We start from the raw sequence: 23,754 nt of genomic DNA, 5'->3' as shown, positions 1-23,754 counted from the left end.
TATATATATATATATATATATATATATATATATATATATATATATATATATATATGCGCGTGAGTGCGTGTAACTTTAGCTTCATTAATTTATGTTTCTTTTTGTTAAGATGAATTTAGAATTACAATATATTAGCATTTTGTTATGATAATTATTATCTTTAATTAAAACAATGTTATTGTATTTTTCGATGAATACTTAAAAATTATTTATCTTATATTCTTCAATTGTATTTTTTTAAGAGTATTTAATAATATTTTAAAAATATGTTTTTTAGTTATATTTTTTATGTGTATTTAAAAATATTTATTACAGTTTTAAAAACATTAAAATGTGTAACGTATTTACATTTTGTATTTATATGAAATATTTAAGAGATTAAAAAAATAGTTTTGTTCAAAAATATTTTTTAAAAGTATTTTTTTATATAAACTAAAATTATAGAGATCAATTTAGTGACTGAATTAATATTAAATTATTATTTAATTGGAATTTAAAAATTGATAAAATATGTTTTAAATCGGTCCCTAAACAAAGGATCAGTCACAAAATTAGTAACTGAATCGGTCACAATTGAAGTCACTAAATTCGTCTCGAATTTGGTCATTAAAACTTGGTCCCTGATTTCGTCACTAAAGGTTAACGACTAACACTTTTTCGATTGAAAAATGAGAAAGTGTACACTCAATTGACTCTGAGACAAATGTTGAATAAGATGTCCATGACATTGTGCACACTGTATGGAGATAGGTTGGAAGGTAGATAATTCATGTGAATGTCCTTCCTGCTCCCATCGATGATTTTTCATTTCGTTCGTGTCGCAACCTGAAAAATACAGTGTGCGAAAAAAAACAACCGGCGAAAGAAAATGACAGAAGAGTCGCCACCGTGCGTTATTCGTCCCAAAGGAGGGAAAGGAAACGCTCGAAGTAAACCTGAAAAAGGAAAGGACAAGACGGGGTCTCGCAACCAAATCTTGGGTTCGGGAGTCGGTTATGCGAAGGGAAGGTATTAGCACCCCTACGCATCCATAGTACTCTACGGGATCCACTTTTGTGGTTTTTGTCTAAAGGGTGTGGGTTTATCTTGTGCTGTTTGCCAAAAAAAACAAAAAAGGGTTAAATGAAAATGACTCGCGCGGATGTTGCATCCACTGCATACGTATCTCATCTGAATATGAGAATCAGAGTCTTCGTAGTTCGGCTGACCTATGGGTTGGGGGGGATGTGTGCTCGCTAAGACATCGCGTCTTATGCCTTCGTAGTTCGGCTGACCTATGGGTTATGGATTGGGTTTTGGACGAACGACGTCACTACGCAATCTACCGGATGCTCGACCTTTGGAGACTTACTCGCCTGTAGTAGAAGGAGTAAACGTGTTGCTTTGGGTTTTAGGGTTTGGGATGCTCGAGGGCAAACAGGCAGTCCTTGACGAAGGAACTGCGCTACATGTGGGGATATGAATACAAAACACAAAACATGTATCTCAAAGTAAAATGCCACCAAGGGGCCCAAACATTGCCTCCTATCGAGGTCTTCCAGCTAAGAAAGCGATAAAGTACGAGAAAAGGAAAAAATTACCACACGGATAAAGATCCGAAGTTACAGCAATTAAAGGATTAGCAACCCTGAGATCTCTCCAGCTAGACCATCAAAGAAAATCAGTCAATACGATTAATCAGGATAAACCTCCGGATGGTATCCCTGCAAGAGTATATGAGCCCTCGCGAAAGCTCAACAGAAAGGTTAGACAAACAAGGTGAAATTCAGGGAAAAGAATGCCATGGCAACGCAAAGACAGGTTAGAGAAACAAAATAGGGTAACCCAGAGTTGCCCCTAAATCAAAATGTAACCACATGAATAATTCCATCAAAATTCACAAAAGGCTCACAAAAAAGGTATCAAATTCACCCATAATACCTCATACATTTAGAGCATTCAAATTAAAGGCATAAAGATGATGGATATAGGGCAAACCTGATTGGAGAGCTTGATTGAAATTGAGTTGCACCCGTGAGGTTTACAAGTTGAGTTCCCTTCAGGGTTTGGAGGCTGCTCTGAGTTCTCTGTCAGGTCTTCTCTCACTATCTTTTTCCTCAGGGTTTTGTTCCAAGGAAACCTCAAAGTGTTTTGTTTCTCCTCAAAATCCCCCTTTGTTCTGTCTTCTTTCTCTCACTATCTTTTTCCAGTGAATCTCTTAGTGTAACTCCAAGTGTGTTTTCCTCTACTGAAACTTCAGTATTTATAGACTGATTTTCGTGGGTAGTGGGCTCAAATGAGGGAGACCCAAGTCCAAAATAATTTGTTATATTTTATTTATTTATTTTATTTATTTATTTTATTTATTTATTTATTTATTTATTTTCGTTTTTTTTTTCGTTTTTTTTTTTCGTTTTTTTTATTTTTTTATTTTTTTATTTTTTTTTTCAGGAAAAATGAAGGGTAAATTTTGGGGTATTACAGCTGCCCCTATTCAATCAACTGGAGACCCGGAAAGAAGATGGCAGCTGCTTTCGTGCTTTCGAGGTATCAAGGGATTGAATACAATAAAAGCCCAAAAATTTGCACTGAAGTGAAGTGAAGTAACAATGTCTGTCAGAATCGGCAAAGAGGTGGTCTTGAAAGAAGAATCCGTCTGGTACGGTGAAAGTCAGTCTGAATACCGAAAAAGAATGTTAACTTGGATACCAAAATAAATGGTAACACAAAAATAACCATGGCCTGAATGCCGCTCATCAGTCTGAATACTGGAAAGGATTTCGATCTGAACATCGGAAAATTGGCCTGAATGCCACAAGTTGCATCGACCTGAACGTCGGAAACTTCTTCGATCTGAACATCGAAAAATTGGCCTGAATGCCACAAGTCGCATCGACCTGAACGTCGGAAACTTCTTCGATCTGAACATCGGAAAGACTTGGCCTGAATGCCACTTCGATCTAAATATCGGAAAATTGGCCTGAATGCCACTTCGATCTGAATATCGGAAAATTGGCCTGAATGCCACTTCGGTCTGGATATCGGAAAATTGGCCTGAATGCCATTTCGGTCTGGATACCGGAAAACTGGCCTGAATGCCACTTCGGTCTGGATACCGGAAAACTGGCTTGAATGCCACTTCGGTCTGGATACCGGAAAACTGACCTGAATGCCACAAGTCGCATCGACCTGAACATCGGAAACTTCTTCGATCTGAACATCGGAAAACTTCATGCCTGTCAGCATTGGCAAAAATAGGGAATGATAATAGAGGCGGCGCATGGGCCAATGACACTTGCTGGGGATAACAAAGGTAAGTCATGAACAATCTTCAGTCTGAGTACTGGAAACAACTTCTAACTTATCACTTGGGATACCGAGAATGTTTTATGCTTACATGCGTATGCTTGAATTTTTCAATGGCGTAATGCTCCATGAAAATGGAAATGCTACGCGATTTGGAAGGATGCAATGCAATATGATTCTACATGCAGGGATGCGAAATGCTGGGTAGAATGCCAAGCTGAGGCAAGGGGATCTACTGGGGAAATGATCACCATCTTCTGGACCTTGGCAAGGCTGTTGGAGATGCACAGCGCAAAGAACTCTGTGGGAAGATGACTAGCCATGCGGTGTTCTGGCCATACCGAGACTCTGATCGGGGAAAGAATGGCATTGGAAGCCTGCTGCTGAGGAAAGCTACAATGGTTCTGGCAACCACGATTTGCGAGAGATGGCTCAGCAGGGGGAGCAAACACTGATACGGTACCGAGGTTCTGCTTCAAGGAAAGAAACCATGGATCTGGCATTGGGATTATCGATCTGGCATCAAACTCTAAGGAGCAGCCACTTCTGCTGGGAAGATAAAGTCTGGCACTGTCAACCCCGTTGGGGATATGTAGTCTGGTACTATCAACTCTACTGGGGAATGTATGTCCTGAAACAACCGCTTGGAGAAGTACGGTGGTGAGAAACTGCTGGGGATTGAAGAATCCAACGCTCTGATCAGCTCTGCAGGGATAAGACACCGAATTTGTCTGTTGGTGACTTCACTGGGGAAGATATTCACGATCATCTGCAGGGAATTTTAAGGAAATGCCCCGAGGGTATCTGTTCTGAATAGACGATCCAAAGCACTTAAAATTTACAGCAATTTTAAATGTTTATTAAGTATGTACTTGTAAAGCCCTTATGTGTCATGATGCAATGTTTATCAAAAATTCGGACGTCATTTTTGCAAACAAAACAGTAAAATGAAAATGAAAACAGAGATATACTGAATAACATGATTTTATTGATTGAATGGCCTCTGAATAGGCATTTACATTAAGAAGCAATCCCTGGAAAGAGGTAATCGCACAATAGATAAAAACAGAAATTAATCTAATGGCAATGTGAAATGGATTTCTATTGGGTTCCAATTCTGCTATGACTTGCCCGTCTTCAAGATCCTCCAGATGATCAGCTTTCTGAAAGAGTGATTGGACTGTTTCCTATCCTTCAAAAATTTCCAGTCATTGGCACGAGATGAGATTCAGAACGACTCAGAACGCAGTCATTCGCTTAATCCCTAACTTTTGGTTGGATCGCCCTTTTCGGGTTTTCGATCCACCGGGATACCCATTTTTGCCTAAGTTGCCTTTTCAGGTTTTCAACTTACCGGGTGTACAATCTTTTTTTATTTTTGTCCCTAATTTTTGCCCGAACCCTTTCATTTTCTTGGTTCGCCGGGACGCTCATTTTTGCCTGGACTACTCTTTTTTACTGTCCAGCGGGTCTATTTTATGCGAAGTATTTTTTAACTGCGTCTGAGTTCACAGGGGAAGTGAAGTTTTCACCATCCATAGTTGCAAGCATTAAAGCCCCACCATCAAAAACCTTGGTGACAATATACGGTCCATCATAGTTAGGAGTCCACTTGCCCATGTGATTTGTCTGAGGAGGAAGGATCCTTTTCAACACTAAATCTCCGACTTGGAAACAACGAGGACGCACCTTCTGATCAAAAGCTCTCTTCATCCGACTCTAATACAACTGCCCATGACAAATGGCTGCCATTCGCTTCTCTTCGATAAGACTCAACTCATTGAACCTTGTCCGAATCCATTCAGCTTCATCTAACTTGACATCCAACATGACTCTTAGAGAAGGAATCTCCACTTCAACAGGTAGGACTGCTTCCATACCATACACCAGGGAGTAAGGGGTTGCCCCGGTCGATGTACGTACTGAAGTACGGTACCCATGCAAGGCGAAGGGTAGCATCTCATGCCAATCTCTGTACGTGACGACCATCTTCTGCACAATCTTCTTTATGTTCTTATTTGCCGCCTCAACAGCGTCGTTCATCTTAGGGCGGTAAGGGGAAGAATTGTGATGCTGAATGTTGAAGTTCTGACACAACTCCTTCATCATTTTGTTGTTGAGATTAGAACCATTATCAGTAATGATTCTTTCGGGAATCCCATAGCGACAAATGATTTCTTTCTTGATGAAACGGGCAACCACATGTCTGGTGACATTCGCGAACGACGCTGCCTCGACCCACTTGGTGAAATAGTCGATGGCAACAAGGATGAAGCGATGCCCATTGGAAGCAGTCGGCTCAATCTTTCCAATCATGTCAATGCCCCACATGGCAAACGGCCACGGCGAAGACATCACATTCAAAGGATTCGGCGGTACATGCACCTTATCAGCATAAATCTGGCATTTATGACACTTCCGAGCATACTTGAAACAATCTGATTCCATGGTTATCCAATAATAACCCGCTCTCAACAATTTCTTAGCCATTGCATGTCCGCCGGCATGAGTACCGAAGGAACCTTCATGAACTTCCTGCATTAACATGTCCGCCTCGTGTCTGTCCACGCATCTGAGCAAAACCATGTCGAAGTTCCTCTTATACAGCACATCGTCTTTGCTCAAGAAGAAACTGCCTGCCAATCTTCTCAAAGTCTTTCTGTCATTGTTGGATGCCCCTGCAGGGTACTCTTGATTCTTCAGAAAGAACTTGATATCGTGATACCAGGGCTTGTCATCGACTACCAGTTCAGCAGCAAACACATACGCGGCCCTGTCAAGGCGCATCACATCGATCTTGGGAGCATGGTTCCAACGAATTACCTTGATCATGGAGGATAGAGTAGCAAGTGCGTCTGCCATCTGGTTCTCATCACGAGGTATATGATACAACTTTACCGTTGTGAAGAAAGTCAAAAGTCTTCTTGTGTAATCTCTGTAGGGGACCAGAGTGGGTTGGAGAGTATTCCAATCACCATTTACTTGATTGATCACCAGAGCTGAATCTCCGAAGATGTCCAGAGTCTTGATTCTCAGATCAATGGCTTGCTCAATACCCAAGATACAGGCCTCGTACTCAGCTTCATTATTTGTGCACTCAAAAGTCAAACGAGCGGTGAAAGGTATGTGGGCACCTTTCGGAGTTGTAATGACAGCACCAATTCCACTTCCTCTAGGATTGACAGCCCCATCAAACAACAAAGTCCACTTTTCGTTTGGATCAGGTCCCTCCTCAACAACTGGCTCTTCACAGTCTTTCATCTTGAGGAACATGATGTCTTCATCAGGGAATTCAAACTTCATTGGCTCATAATCATCAATCGGTTGCTCGGCAAGGTAGTATGACAGAATACTCCCTTTGATGGCCTTCTGTGACGTATACTGGATATCATACTCTGTTAAAATCATCTGCCAATGGGCAACACGTCCGGTGAGAGTCGGCTTCTCAAAGATGTACTTCACTGGATCCATCTTAGAAATCAACAAGGTAGTATGGTTCAACATATACTGTCTCAGTCGGCGAGCAGCCCAGGCCAAAGCACAACAAGTTTTCTCAAGCTGCGAATATTTGATTTCACAGTCGGTAAACTTTTTGCTAAGGTAGTATATGGCATGCTCTTTTCGACCAAACTCGTCATGCTGTCCCAATACACACCCCATCGAGTTCTCAGTCACTGATAGGTACATTATCAGAGGTCTCCCAGGAACTGGAGGTATAAGGATTGGAGGTTTCTGCAAATACTCTTTTATCTTCTCAAAAGCCCTTTGACAATCTTCATTCCACCTGATAGTCTGATCTTTCCTCAGCAATTTGAAAATTGGCTCACACGTGGTTGTTAGGTGAGAGATGAACCTTGCAATGTAGTTCAACCTCCCTAAGAAACTACGGACTTGCTTCTCTGTTCTTGGCTCTGGCATTTCCTGTATCGCTTTTACTTTGTCAGGATCCACCTCAATCCCTTTTCCGCTAACAATAAAACCCAACAATTTTCCCGATCTCACCCCGAAAGTGCACTTGTTCGGATTAAGTCTCAGTTTGAATTTCCTCAAACGCTCAAACAGTTTCTGCAAATTCACCAAATGTTCTTCTTCTGTCTGAGATTTGGCAATCATATCGTCCATATAAACCTCGATTTCATGATGAATCATATCATGGAACAGAGTCACCATTTCTCGCTGATATGTTGCTCCAGCATTTTTCAGACCAAACGGCATCACCTTGTAGCAGAAGGTGCCCCATGGGGTTATGAAAGTTGTCTTTTCCATGTCTTCTAGTGCCATCTTGATTTGGTTATAGCCAGAAAAACCATCCATGAAGGAGAATACCGAGAACTGAGCTGTATTATCCACCAAAACATCGATGTGAGGTAATGGGAAATCATCTTTAGGGCTAGCTCTGTTCAGATCCCGGTAGTCGACACACATCCGTACCTTTCCATCCTTCTTAGGTAATGGGACGATGTTTGCAACCCATGGCGGATAATTGGTGACTGCTAGAAACCCTGCATCCAACTGCTTTTGCACTTCTTCCTTTATCTTGACAGCCATCTCTGGTCTTGTTCTTCTGAGTTTCTGCTTGACCGGAGGACAACCTTCTTTGAGAGGCAAGCGGTGTACCACGATGTCTGTGTCCAGCCCGGGCATGTCCTGATAAGACCAGGCGAAGATGTCAACGTATTCTTGCAGCAATTCAATCAGCCCTTTCTTCACATTGTCTTCTAAAGCAGCCCCTATCTTGATTTCTCTCTTGGCATCCTCGGTGCCGAGATTAATCACTTCAACAGACTATTGATGCGGTTGAATGACCCTTTCTTCCTGTTTTAATAACCTGGTAAGTTCTTCAGGGAGTTCACAGTCTTCATCACCCTCTTCTTCAGCTTGAAAGATTGGATTTTCAAAGTCGAAGCGAGCCATAGCAGAACCGTTATCAATAGGATCCGGTGTTGTGCATCTGCATGAGTGATGGTATGTGCTTATGAGTGTGAACAAGAAGTGAAAACTAAACAAAACATTGCCATTTTTTTTATTTTGAAAAACTGCAAAAATAGAAAGACAGAGAACGAAATATTTGAATGCAAAAATACGTCCTTTATTTATGATAAAAATGCAAGTGTCACATAGACGGGCTCTACAATGAGTCATTACGCCATGGGCGGAACGTAAGACTTGGATATGCATGAATAAACAAAGAAAATTACTCTTCAAGAAGAGTGACTTGGATAATCTCTTCAAAAGACCAATTGTTGATGACTTCACCAGGGATCCTCGGACGCACCCAGTTGTCAATGTCACAATCACTATCCCCATCTTCTTCGTTGACTGCAGAGACTTGACCATACTGAATGATGCCAGCACTGGAGAAAGTGATCGGCCCCTGAAGTGTTGTAGAAGTCAAAACTGGCTGATACCCAATCCCGAACTTATCTTCCTTCACTAGTAATTCCAACAGACGCCCCCAACCGGGAGCAACACCTGAATCCACCACGGCCCGTACCTGCTTAAAGGATGAGATAGAGGCACCCGCTTTAACCTCTTCCACCGGAGTTGCATCCTTGACTTGAACTGACTCAAAAGCCTGACACAGTGTCTCATGAATTTCACCTTCTACTTCTACATACTTGAATGTAGACAGGTTACTGACCAGGATGTCCTCCTCACCACAGACGGTGATAATTCGTCCGTTGACCGGAAACTTAATCTTCTGATGTAGAGTTGAAGAGACTGCCCCAGCATTATGGATCCAAGGACGACCCAGCAAGCAACTGTAGGAAGGACTGATATCCATCACGTAGAAGACAGTATTGAAGGTTTGTGATCCAATCAAAATTGGCAATTCTACCTCTCCAAACACCGACCTCTTAGAACCATCGAAGGCTCTCACAATAAGATCTGAAGGTTTCAAGACCAAACCCTCTACTTCTAACCTTGTCAGGGCTCTCTTGGGTAGCACATTGAGAGAGGAGCCTGTATCCACCAGAACATGCGATAACACGGTGTCTCTGCATTCCATCGAGATGTGCAGAGCCTTGTTATGATTGCGTCCGGCTGGTGTTAAGTCAGAATCAGTAAAACCTAACCCGTTGCTTGTATGCACATTGGCGACGATCCCTTCTAGTTGGTTTACCGAGATCTCTTGAGGTACATAAGCAGCATTAAGAACCTTCAGAAGTGCCTCCCTGTGTGCCTCCGAACACAATAGGAGTGAGAGAATGGATATCTTGGACGGAGTCTGAATCAACTGATCGACTACCTTGTAATTGCTTTTCTTTATGATTCTCAGAAGCTCGTCCACATCCTTTGCAAAAGTGGGCTCAGAACTTCCCTAGGGTGCAGAGGTATCCCCGTTCACGGCTTGCTTGCCCTTGGCTTTCGCCACAGCATCAGCATTATCAGCTTGGGTAACCGGTGGTGAGAACGGTCTACCACTCCTGGTGAATCGCCCGATTCCTCCAACGTTATCCACTGTGGGACCGTCAAGTTCAGGCTTCCGACCCTCTTCTACTTTCAGTGGCCGTTCCACCTTATGATCGTGCGTATACACGCTCCCCCCATAATGCCACGGAATGGCCCTTTCACTGGTGAAGGGTAAAGGACCAGGGGTTGTGATGGTCATAGTAGATTGTCGCACTGGTGGCACGGGTTGCGCTTCTGGCACACGAATCTGATTAGTTGGGTAGAAAATAGTGATAGTAGCAATATCACAGTCGTACTCAGAAATTTCATTCATTGAAATGCAAGCATCCGAAACATCGGAATCAAGTTTAATTACATCATTATGGATTACAGAAACCGTAGGAACAACATCTGCGAATTCATCAGTAGCATCTTCAAACCCTTCTTCCTCAACCCCTTCCGCAGACTCTTGGACAGACAGACCCTCAACCTGGAGGATACCTTTGTCGAGCAAGGCCTGAATACCCTGCTGTAGTTTCAAACAACCTCCACTCTGAGTGGCACAATCCAAACAACCCTTCCCACAACCGGGGAAGACATCGGCCTTCAGCAAGCATCCTTTGATATCCAACAATGGAGTCTTCAACTTCAACACATCCTTAATGGACTTGGCTTCTCCCTCTACCAAATTAACGTTCGCACCACCATGCTGGGGCATGGGATTGTTGACGACATTCGGAGCTGGTGCAAGGTCAATGGCCTTTGAATCTATGAGGTCCTGAACTACGTGCTTAAAAGCTTTGCAGTTCTCAATGTCATGGCCAGGTGCCCCAGAGTGGAAGCTACACCTAGCGTTGGCGTCGTAACCTACCGGAAGTCTACCAACAGGAGGAGCCAGAGTGCGCAATTGCACAAGTTGTAGTTGTTGAAGACTAGAAAGCAACTGGGCGTACGACATTGGAAGGGTGTCGAAACGCCGGTCCATCATCCTTTGCCTCTGTTGATAAGCGGGTCTGTTACCCGGTTGTTGCTGCTGTTGATACTGAGCTGGTTGACGTTGTGATTGTTGTTGTTGTAGTGGTGCTGCAGCTGGAATGGTCACAGCCGCAACATACGGTTGCTGATGATAATTCTGAAAATTATTCCTCCAGTTATCCTTATTCTGATAAGAAGATATGGCATTTGCATCCCCTTCTCTTCTCTTCTGTCCCTGAATGAACGGCTTCTTCACCCCTGATGAGGATCCACCTCCACTTTGGATCTTGTATGTCTTTAGGTAATTCTCCACCCTTTCTCCAATAGAGACCACATCAGCAAAGTTGGAAGCATTGCAACCTACCAGACGCTCCAAGTAAGGTTCATGCAGCGTATTCATGAACATGTTGGCCATTTCCTTTTCCAACATAGGAGGCTGAACACGGGAAGCTGTATCCCTCCAGCGTTGAGCGTATTCCCTGAAGCACTCATTGCTTTTAAGAGACAGATTCTGAAGTTGAGTTCTGTCCGGAGCCATGTCTGCATTATACTGATACTGCTTCACGAAAGCCTCTGCCAAATCCCTCCAGCAACGGATGTGGGCTCTGTCCAGCCTCATATACCATTCCAAGGATGCCCCAGCTAGGCTATCCTGGAAGAAGTACATAAGTAGCTTCTCGTCATCAGAGTATGCAACCATTTTACGGAAATAGGCTTGCACGTGAGTTTTGGGGCAAAAGCTGCCATTGTATTTGTCAAATATCGGGACCTTGAATTTCGGTGGCACTCTCACACCTGGGACCAGCCCCAAGTCAGCAACATCTACTCCCAGAGGATTCTGTCCTTCCACTGCCTTCAACCTTTCTTCCAATCTTCTAAACATGGGGTCCATGCCAAAGTCTTTCTGAAGCAAGGGGAACTGATCATCCTGACCATCCTGAATGGGTTGTTGACCGGAGGTGACATGTAGGATTGGGATAGGCCCCGGTCCATTGGGACCATTAGCCTCTCCAGCTGGAGGATCAGCCAACGTCTCCGGTTGAGTAATAGGGGGATCCCTCTGCACCAATAATCTAAGATCCTGCTGTCCTTGAGCCACCCCTTGAACCAAATCCATGAATTGATTCATGCGAATCTTCATCTCGGCGAGCTCTGCCTGTAGGCTTTCCATTACTCTCTGTTGGTTCCTTCGGGTACCGTATCGGTGAATGTCTGAGTCAGCTATCCTGCTAGTGGGACACCAAACAAACTGAGAACACTGTGGCGGTACCTGTTATGCAAGACATGCGGATGACTATGCAAATGCAATGACATGTTTATCAATTCCAAAAGTAATCTACCCCCTTGATTCCAGTCTCACATTTGATAAACAGTGTAAGAAAAAGACTAAGCCGTTGATGAGAACCAAGAAAATTCTGACTAGAATCAAGTAGAAGATATAAACCCCACAGAAATGGATAAACATGTGTTAAATGATATGAATGCAAATGATGTGATGCAACGATGTGAATGCAATGCAGTGGCATGTCAATCAGGATTGCTGTATCTGCTTGAACATCTGTCAGGTTGCACTGTCTGGAGAGAAATTAAGAGTACACCAAACAAAGGTCATGTGGTGGATCATGTTATCCTTAATATCAACCACCCATTTTGGTGGATTATGGTTTACACCTTATCAACACCCGAGTTTCATTGATATTAAGGATACCTGATCGGATTAACCATGAATCAAGGGTTTGTCGCAAGTCACGAGCATGGAGTTTAGGTTAAGAACCACCCAAAAGGAGTGTACTAAGGTTTAAACCTGCCAAACATGTTCTACAAAAGGTTCCCATAGTCATAATCCCATCTTTCAGATATTATCAGAGGAACGACTACTCGTATTCCAACAATATTCTCAAGAGAGACTCTTATGAGTGTAGTATCGCGTAACAATTGTATCAAATCTTACACTTGAACGACTTTCGCACTACGTCCTACGAATATGCCAAGATGGGTTTGGTAAACTAAGGTCCTCGGCTTCTTAGGTCTATATTGGAACAAGTAATGTCTAACCACAACTTACTTATGTGACATTATTGATCTCAACATGACCTCCACCAAGTGAATGGGCTTGCAAGTCAACTCGCTAAGGAATAACTCCACACAAGTTGACAGGACTATGCCATTCTCCTATCTTAAGTGCACTCGAGTTCGAGTATAGAACTCATCTCACAAAGATCACCAAGCAGCCATAGCCAGCCAACAGATACAACAATGATATGTACACAATGCAATAAGGTAAAACAGGTAAATAAATAACTGTACAAAAGCATGAACACCCAATAAACAAACAAACTACAAAAGCTAGGAGGGACTCGCTTAGGGAAACCGGGTCCCCAGCAGAGTCGCCAGCTGTCGCAACCTGAAAAATACAGTGTGCGAAAAAACAACCGGCGAAAGAAAAAGACAGAAGAGTCGCCACCGTGCGTTATTCATCCCAAAGGAGGGAAAGGAAACGCTCGAAGTAAACCTGAAAAAGGAAAGGACAAGACGGGTTCTCGCAACCAAATCTTGGGTTCGGGAGTCGGTTATGCGAAGGGAAGGTATTAGCACCCCTACGCATCCGTAGTACTCTACGGGATCCACTTTTGTAGTTCTTGTCTAAAGGGTGTGGGTTTATCTTGTGCTGTTTTCCAAAAAAAACAAAAAAGGGTTAAATGAAAATGACTCGCGCGGATGTTGCATCCACTGCATACGTATCTCATCTGAATATGAGAATCAGAGTTTTCGTAGCTCGGCTGACCTATGGGTTGGGGGGATGTGTGCTCGCTAAGACATCGTGTCTTATGCCTACGTATCTCATTTGGAATGAGAATCAGAGCAAGCCGTAGTTCGGCTAACTACGGGGTTATGGATTGGGTTTTGGACGAACAACATCACTACGCAATCTACCGGATGCTCGACCTTTGGAGACTTACTCGCCTGTAGTAGAAGGAGTAAACGTGTTGCTTTGGGTTTTAGGGTTTGGGATGCTCGAGGGCAAACAGGCAGTCCTTGACGAAGGAACCGCGCTACATGTGGGGATATGAATACAAAACACAAAACATGTATCTCAAAGTAAAATGCCACCAAGGGGCCCAAACATTGCCTCCTATCGAGGTCTTCCAGCTAAGAAAGCGATAAAGTACGAGAAAAGGAAAAAATTACCACACGGATAAAGATCCGAAGTTACAGCAATTAAAGGATTAGCAACCCTGAGATCTCTCCAGCTAGACCATCAAAGAAAATCAGTCAATACGATTAATCAGGATAAACCTCCGGATGGTATCCCTGCAAGAGTATATGAGCCCTCGCGAAAGCTCAACAGAAAGGTTAGATAAACAAGGTGAAATCCAGGGAAAAGAATGCCATGGCAACGCAAAGACAGGTTAGAGAAACAAAATAGGGTAACCCAGAGTTGCCCCTAAATCAAAATGTAACCACATGAATAATTCCATCAAAATTCACAAAAGGCTCACAAAAAAGGTATCAAATTCACCCATAATACCTCATACATTTAGAGCATTCAAATTAAAGGCATAAAGATGATGTATATAGGGCAAACCTGATTGGAGAGCTTGATTGAAATTGAGTTGCACCCGTGAGGTTTACAAGTTGAGTTCCCTTCAGGGTTTGGAGGCTGCTCTGAGTTCTCTGTCAGGTCTTCTCTCACTATCTTTTTCCTCAGGGTTTTGTTCCAAGGAAACCTCAGAGTGTTTTGTTTCTCCTCAAAATCCCCCTTTGTTCTGTCTTCTTTCTCTCACTATCTTTTTCCAGTGAATCTCTTAGTGTAACTCCAAGTGTTTTTTCCTCTACTGAAACTTCAGTATTTATAGACTGATTTTCGTGGGTAGTGGGCTCAAATGAGGGAGACCCAAGTCCAAAATAATTTGTTATATTTTATTTATTTATTTTATTTATTTAATTAATTAATTAATTAATTAATTAATTTTTTTTTCTTTTTTCGTTTTTTTTTCTTTTTTTTTCAGGAAAAATGAAGGGTAAATTTTGGGGTATTACAGTTCGGAAACAAATGTTCAGAAATGGAAGTATGTTTTCCAAAGAATGATTACTTATGAAAGAGAGCTAGGTAACAGATCTTTTGATTGTAAATAGATTATCGAGTTGCTAAAAACTGTAACTGGTGGTGGTCCTTGCTATGAAAAGCTAGTCAAGAAATTTATTGTGAACATTACTGTTGAGTGTAACGTTGAAGGCAAAAATGAGTATAGAAAGGTGTATGATATAGGAAAGTGTGTGAAGTTTTCACCTTTAATTATTAATGATTAATTGGGTAGAAGTAAGTCTGCAGGGTCTGATAAAATTCTCTCTATTGACAAGATTATGATCAAGGAAAAGGAAGCTGGAGCGAGGAAGAAGAGGAAACTGCAGGTGAGGATGAAGAAGAACATTATGTTGAAGCACTAAAGTATAATGAAATTATGGAGCTTCTTAGTGATGCTCAACTATCGAAGACAATGTTGAATGTTGGGTCTGGTTAACCTAAGTTGATAAAGGAATTTGTGGTTAAGACTGATGGTATTCCTCATGGGTAGCTTAATTTTAGGAACAAGTTGTTTGTTGGGAAAGATGTCATAGACATTGTGCCTCATAATGTTCCTGCTACTCATGAATATGATTTTGGTAATATGATAAGTTTGTAATTAGAAGCAATCTACTCCTGCATCACTGGCTTTCTGTACCAAGTAGGAACTTATGTTATATTGGAATATGGAGAATGTTGTCTATGTCAATGAGTTAAACTTGTTGAGTATCCAAGCTCTTGTTGGTGTTCCCTCTTTAATTTGTGATATTTTGAGTGTTCAAAAGAAATTCATTATTACTTGTGATGATGAAATTGTTGTTGCCTCAAGTGTTTTGACTTTGAGTTACATACTAAATATTGAGAAAGATGTGGAAGACATTATGTCCAACATCTATGCACCCGTTGATAAAAATGATTTAGGTTTTGATAGATATATATTGGAGCATTTTCACCTAACTTGTTGTCATCGCTACATAAGTACACCGTGCCAGACATTGTGTTTGACATCTGTCTGCCTGAAGAACAAAATTGTTGCTATTGCAATTTTTTGGTATGTGTTCTTGTGTTCTAGTTATCTAGTACATGTGCCCAGTATGGGCTAGATTTTTCTGTTACCCCTTTTCCATTTTGAGAAATCTATGGAGAGATAGTGATATGATTATTTGCAAAAATGACTATTGCTTCCAACTGTTGTTCATAAGAAGTTGTGTGTTATTGTGATCTTGAGCTCATACTCATGGTTGTGATTAGCTAACATGTTTTGGTTTCGATATACTCTATTGTTTATGTATCGAGAATGTCATAAAGAATGTCCTAAAAAATTTATGGAATAATCTTCACAACATCTTGTCTGTTTGCAGGACTTGTTGTTGGTTTGTTGGTTTCAGCAGTTGGTCTTTGTTGTTTTGGCTCACTTTGAAGCTGATGTTACTTGTGTGTTTGACTTGTTTTTATAGGCAACTTGTTGAGCAAGATGTGTTAACATGTTATGTGACATCTTGGCGTGCAGACTGCTCTTACTGCACTAAAGTTCGCTTCAACATTTTGTTAGAAAACCTGTATTATTTTTAGTATGATGAGAAAATTACTTTTGAGAAAAGTTGTTAATCCATAACTTTGAAGAATATATTTAATTGGATATGCTTTGAAGGAAAATTTTGTTCTAATTTTGCAAGAGATTTATTCTGAATCCTTTACTTGAGAAGTTGGAATTATGATGTTTATCAAGTAAAGATTTTATTTGATTTGTTCAAGATTCAAAATTGTGTTACGTGGATAGATGTCAAGCCAAATGTTCCACGATCTGTGAGACATCTGTCTCATACTAGTTACAAATATCTCGATCTTTCTAATAAATATTTGATTGATCATGTGTGTTTTTGGAGGATGTCATTTGAATCAAATGCAACAAGAATAATTAAGAGATTAAGATTTTTTCAAGGATATCAATCAAGGTTAGAAATCATCATTATTAAAGATTGATCTTATGTACATTTTAGGAGTCCAACACAATTCATGACCTAAATCCTTATGGGCTTTTGGAACTGGACTTTTGTGGATAAATAAGGAGTTTATCTCCTTTGTGAAAACTTAGACCGTAAGAGTAAATATCTACTTAGTGAGGAAGATGCAGAATCCTCAAGTGAAGAAGAAGGACCAAGCTCAGAAGACTGAAATCATCCGGCTAGAGATATTTGTGTTGTTTCTGGATTTGGTTCTCAGTTCTAAGATGTTTGACATTATTTCTCTGTTTTTTTTCTCTTTTCACGCCTTTGCCAAATTATGTTAATGGGAGGGGGGATATGTTGTGTGCATACATCATGTATGATAAGATTGTGTGCTTTGGTTTGTTTTTCTTTATGCTCTCATCTGATGAGCTTTTATGGTCACATGCTGGAGCATTTGACCTTACACTATGAGCATGTGTGAGTTGATCTCTAAGTGTGTATAAACTCTGATGTTCTAATGTTTGATGTGTAGTAGTAGTGGTATGCCATGACTGACCTGACTACTGAATGTCTGCATGTTGAGAGATTGTGTGCCTGACTGTATGGAGCAACGTGTTTGATCTATTTTTTATGTAGCAACCACATTTCATGATTTACGAGTTTGTGCTACTTCTGCTGCCACTACTGGTGTTTGCTCTGTGTTTATATGGTTTCTTATAATGTGCTTGTTGCTCAGTTTGCATTGCACATCTTGTATGTTTTTGAAAAAGTTGGTTTGCCAAAATTTTTTATAGGGGGATTGTTATTCCTTTTGGATTGAATGTATTATGCAAAACAACATGGAATGTTTAAGCTGTTTTTGAGAAGAAAGGAAACATGTGGGACTAGATGTTCCAGCATGTGTGCAATATTTGACCTTTGTCAGCAGACCATGATGGATGTTGTTTGGAGTGTATTTTATGATTGGATCTCAATCAGATTTGTTGATATTTGTTGCTACCTTTTAGCAATGCAATTATGTAGATTTATTTGATAAAATTGAACTTGATCAAATCAATTTAAATGAAGATTTAAATTTGAATCAAATCAAATCTTTTAGGAGGATATTTGGAAAACAAATTTTAAGAAAATATCTTACAAAATCCGGACGTGATCAAATGCCCATTGGAAAAACCCAGAGTTTGCATTTCTATTTAAGGAGACTCAAACCTAACGTTTGAAGTGTGCAAGTATTAAATATTAATTGTGTCAGGGTTTATCTTTTGAGTCTTTATTTGTGTTATTATTTATGCACCAGTCTAGCGCTTTCATTCATATCTTAAAGCATAAAATTTGTTCTGTGTAGTTGAGTTGTAATTCAACAATCATCATTTTGATTATTGTAGTGATCACTTGGGATTACTGATTGAGAGAAAGTGAGAGAGATTCTCATATTTTGTGGGAGTAATAAAGAGAAAGTCATTAGAATTAAGAAGATGTATTGAACAACACGGGGTTGTTATTCCTATAAGACTAATTGTACTAATTCAAATAATGATTTTTCTTTCTTGTGTTGGAAGTCCCTTAGACGTAGGTAAGGTTGCACCGAATTGTGTTAACAATTCTTTGTGCTCTTTTATTGCTTTATCATCCATTATCTTGTTTATCAATAATCTATAAAATCTGGTTCAATATATTGAACACATTGACTTAGCATTTGAGCCAACACATGTCGTTTTAAGAACAAAATTTCACTTTTTATTGAAATTTATTTTATTGATAGTGAATCTGTTTGGTTTGAGTTCTAGTCTACAAGTACCGATGAATTTGTAGTTTGCTTTTATTTGATCTCATTATTTTTGTGCTTGTTATTTTTTTGTCTTGTATTTGTTTTCCTTTTCTTATGCTTGTTATTTTATATATTATTTTTGTCATAGAAAAATATTGTTTACGTTTTTTTACTTTGGATATGGTTTTAGTTGTTTAATTAATATTTTCTATAATCTCATATGAGAAACAAAGTATTGAATTTTATTAAGGTGCATTTTGTTGGTTCAAATAGCAAAATAGCAAAACTCTTTGTTTTTTATATAATAAAAAACAAATTGATAGAGAGAGAAAAGGCAGGTAAGATATAATTGGACGGTTACCAAATATGCATAACAAAAAAGGCAGGTGAGATTATGAAACCCCGGATTCCAAATCAAATTTGATAACATTTTGTAAGAGAGAGAAAAAGAACTGAACCATATCCTAATTTGTAGCTAGCTACACAGTACATTAAGCACTGTTTGCGGTTTCTATTTTCTCACATACTCAGAAGAAAAAGCGTCGTTCAACTTCAACAACAACAAATGAAGAAGGAATCGCGAAGTGATGCCAAAGATCAACTCTCTTCGGTTCAGCTTTCAGCTCCTCCTTCTTGGAAGAAACTGGTCCCTCTCTCTCTCATGATCTTCTGTACTTTATTTTTATTTAAGATTTTTTTGAAGTTCATACTTTAGTTTGATTTCTCACTTGAATTTGTCTGAAATCTGTTATTATTACACGATTCTGTTAACTCTTAGGTGGAATTTAGTTATAAATTTTGTTTCTAGGGTTTTCTTAAAAGGGCTTAATTTGTACGATCTGTTGCTAGGGTTTGTTTTTAGGGTTTCTCGAAAGGGCTTACTTTGTTCAGTTTGGTACTAGGGTCTGATTTTATGGTTTCTAGAAAGGGCTCACTTTGTTCAATTTGGGGCTAGGGTTTGTTTTAAGAGCTTACTTTGTTCAATTTGGTACTAGGGTTTGTTTTTAAGGTTCATGAAAGGGTCCTTAGCTTAATGTAAAAACAAATTTGTGGTCCATGTGCTAATACAACTTAGCAGTTTGCTAGGTTTTCAGCTAAATTTGTTAACTTAAGTTGTTTTTTTTATAGGTTGTAATGTTGTAATTTCTTTTAGTTTGTGTTGGGGATCTAAGTTCCGATACTTATTTGTCAGTGTTGGGTGTCTGGGAGTTTCATAGGTACCAAGTGCCTAAAGTTTCTATTTTGTGATCTGTTGCTACTAGTTTTTTTGTGTGGGTTTTTTCATGTTGTCTTATGTGGACAGTGTCTTACGTTTTAATCCAGTGTTTTCACGTCCACTTTTTTCTGTGTCCTGTATGGTTCAGAATCTTTTGGTTCAAGATTCTGTTCCATTTATGCATCTTTGCATATTATGCTTATTATGTTGTAAAAACTGGTAAAAAAAGTTTATGTATTTGGTTCAAGTTTTGGAAACTTTTGCTTACATTTTTGTCGATTTTACCTGCTCTGCAATTTGATTTTATCCCTACTGGATTTGGAATTTTTCATCTAGGTTTTTTTTGAAGTTTTTGATTCTGTCTTTTGTGGACAGTGTCTTGGGTTTTCATAGCAAGTGTTTTCACTTACACTTTTTTCTACTAGTTTTTTTTTTATGTTTTTGGTTCTGTCTTTTGTGGACAGTGTCTTAGGTTTTCATAGCAAGTGTTTTCACTTACAGTTTTTTCTGTGCCCTGTGTTGTTGAGAAAATTTTGGTTCAAGATTCTGTTCAATTTATGCATCTTCCATATTATGCTTATTATGTAAATAAGAGTTGGTAAAAAAGGTTTATGTATTTGGATTAAGTTTTGGAAACTTTTGCTTAATTTGTTGATTTTTCATGCCCTGCACTTTTATTTTATCCCTACTGGATTCTGTTTTTTGGAAACTTTTGCTTAATTTGTTGATTTTTCATGCCCTGCACTTTGATTTTATCCCTACTGATTCTGTTTTTTGCTACTCGGTCTTTTTTTTTGTGTGGAGTTTTTGATGTTGCCTTTTGTGGACAATGTCTTAGGTTTTAATATCAAGTGTTTTGACTTCTTTTTTTTGTGCCCTGTATGGTTCAGAAACTTTTGTTCAAGATTCTGTTACTTTTTGTCAAATTTCATGTTCTGGATTTTGATTTATCTCTAATGGATTCTGATTTGTAACTTCCATAGCTAATGAAACTGACATGACGTACGCAATAGATCCATTTGATTTATTGTGAGGTCAATTTGTGAGTGAAGTGCTTCAGAAAGTCATGATTTTTGGTGTTAATTTTCCACTGCCAAATTACATTGTCCTGAATTTATTCTAAGCTAGAGCATTTTTTGAACTATAGTGCTCACTGCTTTCCTTACGATTTCGTTTTACTGATGTAAATATGTAGCACCGTCATTTCATATTGAAGACGTGTCCAGTTTCCGACAGCATACTGGACACCAGACCATCCCATGTGGTTATCTTCAGTTATTTTATTTTTTCAAATTGTTCTCAATGGCAGTGTCGTGCTAGGTGTTAGTGTCTATGTTAGTGCTTCATATTGGTTCTTAAATACTATTGCTAACAAGTTTTACTTGAATCTTTTTATTTATGTGCTGCCTGGAAGTTGTTTTATAACACATTTTTAGCTTCACTCTGCAGTACTTCCCTAAGAAAGCAGGAACACCAAGGAAAGGCGAGATTGTATTCGTTGCTCCAACTGGAGAAGAGATAACCTCCAGAAGACAATTGGAGCGGTACCTAAAATCACATCCTGAGAATCCTAACATATCAGAATTTGATTGGGGAACCAGTGACACACCAAGACGATCATCAAGGATTAGTGAGAAGGTCAAAACAACTTCACCTGCAGAAGCCGAGCCTCCGAAGAAACGCGGTCGAAAATCAATTGGTTCACAGAAGGAAGACAAGGTAACCGAAACTGAAGCTCATTCCGAGGAAGCTGAGCCTCCGAAGAAACGCGGTCGTAAATCAATTGGTTCAAAGAAGGATGACAAGGTAACAAAAACTGAAGCTCATTCCGAGAAAGCCGAGCCTCCAAAGAAACGCGGTCGAAAATCATCTGCTTCAAAGAAACATGACAAGGAGACCGAAACTGAATTTCCTTCAGAGGAAGCCAAGGAAAAGGGAAAGTCTTCTGCAGAAGAACCAAAAGCCGATCCAGTTGATGCTGATGACAACATCGGTGATAAAGTAAAGAGTGATGATGCAGAAGTAATTAAGCAAAGTAAAGCAGAAGGTGAACTTGTTCAAGAACCTTTGAAGGCTGTGGTCGAGGAGGAGATAGTTGAATCGGCAAAGGAAAAGTCTTCTGCTGAAGAACCTAAAGCTGATCCAATGGACACTGATGAAAATGTCAATAATAAAACAAGGAGTGATGATGCCGAGGAAATTAAGCAAAGTAATGCAGAAGGTGAACATGTTATTGTAGCTTCAAATGCTGTGGTTGAAGAAGCAATAGCTGAATCGGCAAAGGAAAAGTCTTCTGCGGAAGAACTGGAAGCCGATCCAATGGACACTGATGACAATGTCAATGATAAAACAAGGAGTGATGATGTGGAGGAAATTAAGCAAAGTAATGCAGAAGGTGAACTTGTTCAAGAAGATTTGAATGCTGTGTCTGAGGAGACAATAGTTGAATCGGAAAAGGAAAATCCTTCTGCAGAAGAACTGGATGCTGATCCGGTGGATGCAGATAGCAACATCTATGATAAAACAAAAAGTAATGATGCAGATGAAATTAAGCCTAGTAATACAGAAGGTGAACTTGTTCAAGAAGCTTCGAATGCTGTGGTCGAGGAGGCAATAGTTGAGTCGGAAAAGGAAGTGTCTTCTGCAGAACCAAAAGCCGATCCAATGGATGCTGATAGCAACATTGATGATAAAACAAAGAGTAATGATGCAGAGGAAATTAAGCAAAGTAATACAGAAGGTGAACTTGTTCAAGAAGCTTCGAATGCCGTGGTCGAGGAGGCAATAGTTGAGTCGGAGAAGGAACTGTCATCTGCAGAACCAAAAGCTGATCCAATGGACGCTGATAGCAACATTGATGATATAACAAAGAGTAATGATGCAGAGGAAATTAAGCAAAGTAATACCGAAGGTGAACTTGTTCAAGAAGCTTCGAATGCCGTGGTCGAGGAGGCAATAGTTGAATCTGAAAAGGACCTGTTTTCTGCAGAAGAACCGAAAGCTGATCCAGTTGATGCTGATAACATAATCATTGATAACACAAAGATTGATGATGCCGAGGAAATCAAGCAAGGTAATGTGGAAGCTGAAAATTTGACTGTTGAGAACCCTCAAGTGGAAGAAACACCAATGGCAGAACCAGAGGAACAACTTGCTGAAGAAGCTTTGAATGCAGTGGTTGCTGAAAAAACACAAGAGGAGGCCCCAGTTGAATTGGAGAAAGAAAATGGTACAATTGACAGTAGTAAGCAGGAAAAATCAGGCGCTGAGGAAAACGAAGGAGCTGAAAAAGCGAGTCTCAACTTTGAAGAAATTAATGGCAAGAATGAAATTCCAGCAAGTGATGAGAAACAAACAATTCAAGGTGAGGAGCAAGTGAAGATGGGTGACAATGAAAGCTTTATTTGGAGCTTTGCTCAATGAAGTAGTATATTACCATTACTATTCACCAACCCTTAGTGTAAGCTACTGATATGCACTTTATACCTAGTATCCTTAATTTTTTTGTAATGCTATTTAAGATGTTTAGCACTGACATTTTAGATTGAAAACGACGAGTGTGCTACATATTGACACTTCACGACACCGACACATGTAGCACATTCAATGATTTTATTTATAGTATTATTACTGGTGGTGTTAGTGTCGAGTCTCGTGTATGTGTTAGGGGTCTACACAATTTCAAATGATTTAGTTATTTTGTTACATTATGGATGACTGTAATCTTGCATTCTGTTTCAACATTTTGTAAAATTAGGAGATTAAACTTGTATGCCTCTTAAGATTATATCTTTTAGTTTTCCATAGTTCATATATGAATCTAGATTGTAGACTTTTGCCACATTTTTATGTGAACAAAATTCGGAATTTGATTTAATTTTGCATGGATTTAATGGTCCATCTTTGAATATGAATTCTCATTCTAATATACTCATTCTTGGATTGCAGATAAGGTGATTTTTTACAAAATTTATCTACTTGGGCATTGTACTGTCTATTCCACAATAAATGAAAACATCATAATAACAATAATTTTATGATTACAAATGACAAAACAACTAATTGTCTCAGTTTATTTTCTATGTATGTGTTTACTACCTTG

General features: G+C 39.6%; 1 protein-coding gene across 1 annotated transcript; it reads left to right on the top strand.

Annotated features, from left to right (window-relative positions):
* Nucleotides 1–18,845: 18,845 nt before the first annotated feature.
* On the top strand, nt 18,846–23,439 carry LOC127106715 (uncharacterized). The gene is made up of 2 exons (XM_051044020.1): nt 18,846–19,082; nt 21,102–23,439. The coding sequence occupies exons 1-2, from the start codon at nt 19,002–19,004 to the stop codon at nt 23,073–23,075; spliced, it is 2,055 nt and encodes a 684-aa protein (XP_050899977.1). The 5' UTR covers nt 18,846–19,001; the 3' UTR covers nt 23,076–23,439.
* Nucleotides 23,440–23,754: the final 315 nt, after the last annotated feature.

This window comes from Lathyrus oleraceus, chromosome 7 (genome assembly GCF_024323335.1).
Source record: "Lathyrus oleraceus cultivar Zhongwan6 chromosome 7, CAAS_Psat_ZW6_1.0, whole genome shotgun sequence".
Taxonomy (NCBI): domain Eukaryota; kingdom Viridiplantae; phylum Streptophyta; class Magnoliopsida; order Fabales; family Fabaceae; genus Lathyrus; species Lathyrus oleraceus.
Note: the sequence above shows the minus strand (reverse complement) of the source record. Positions and strands in the feature narration are given on the sequence as shown.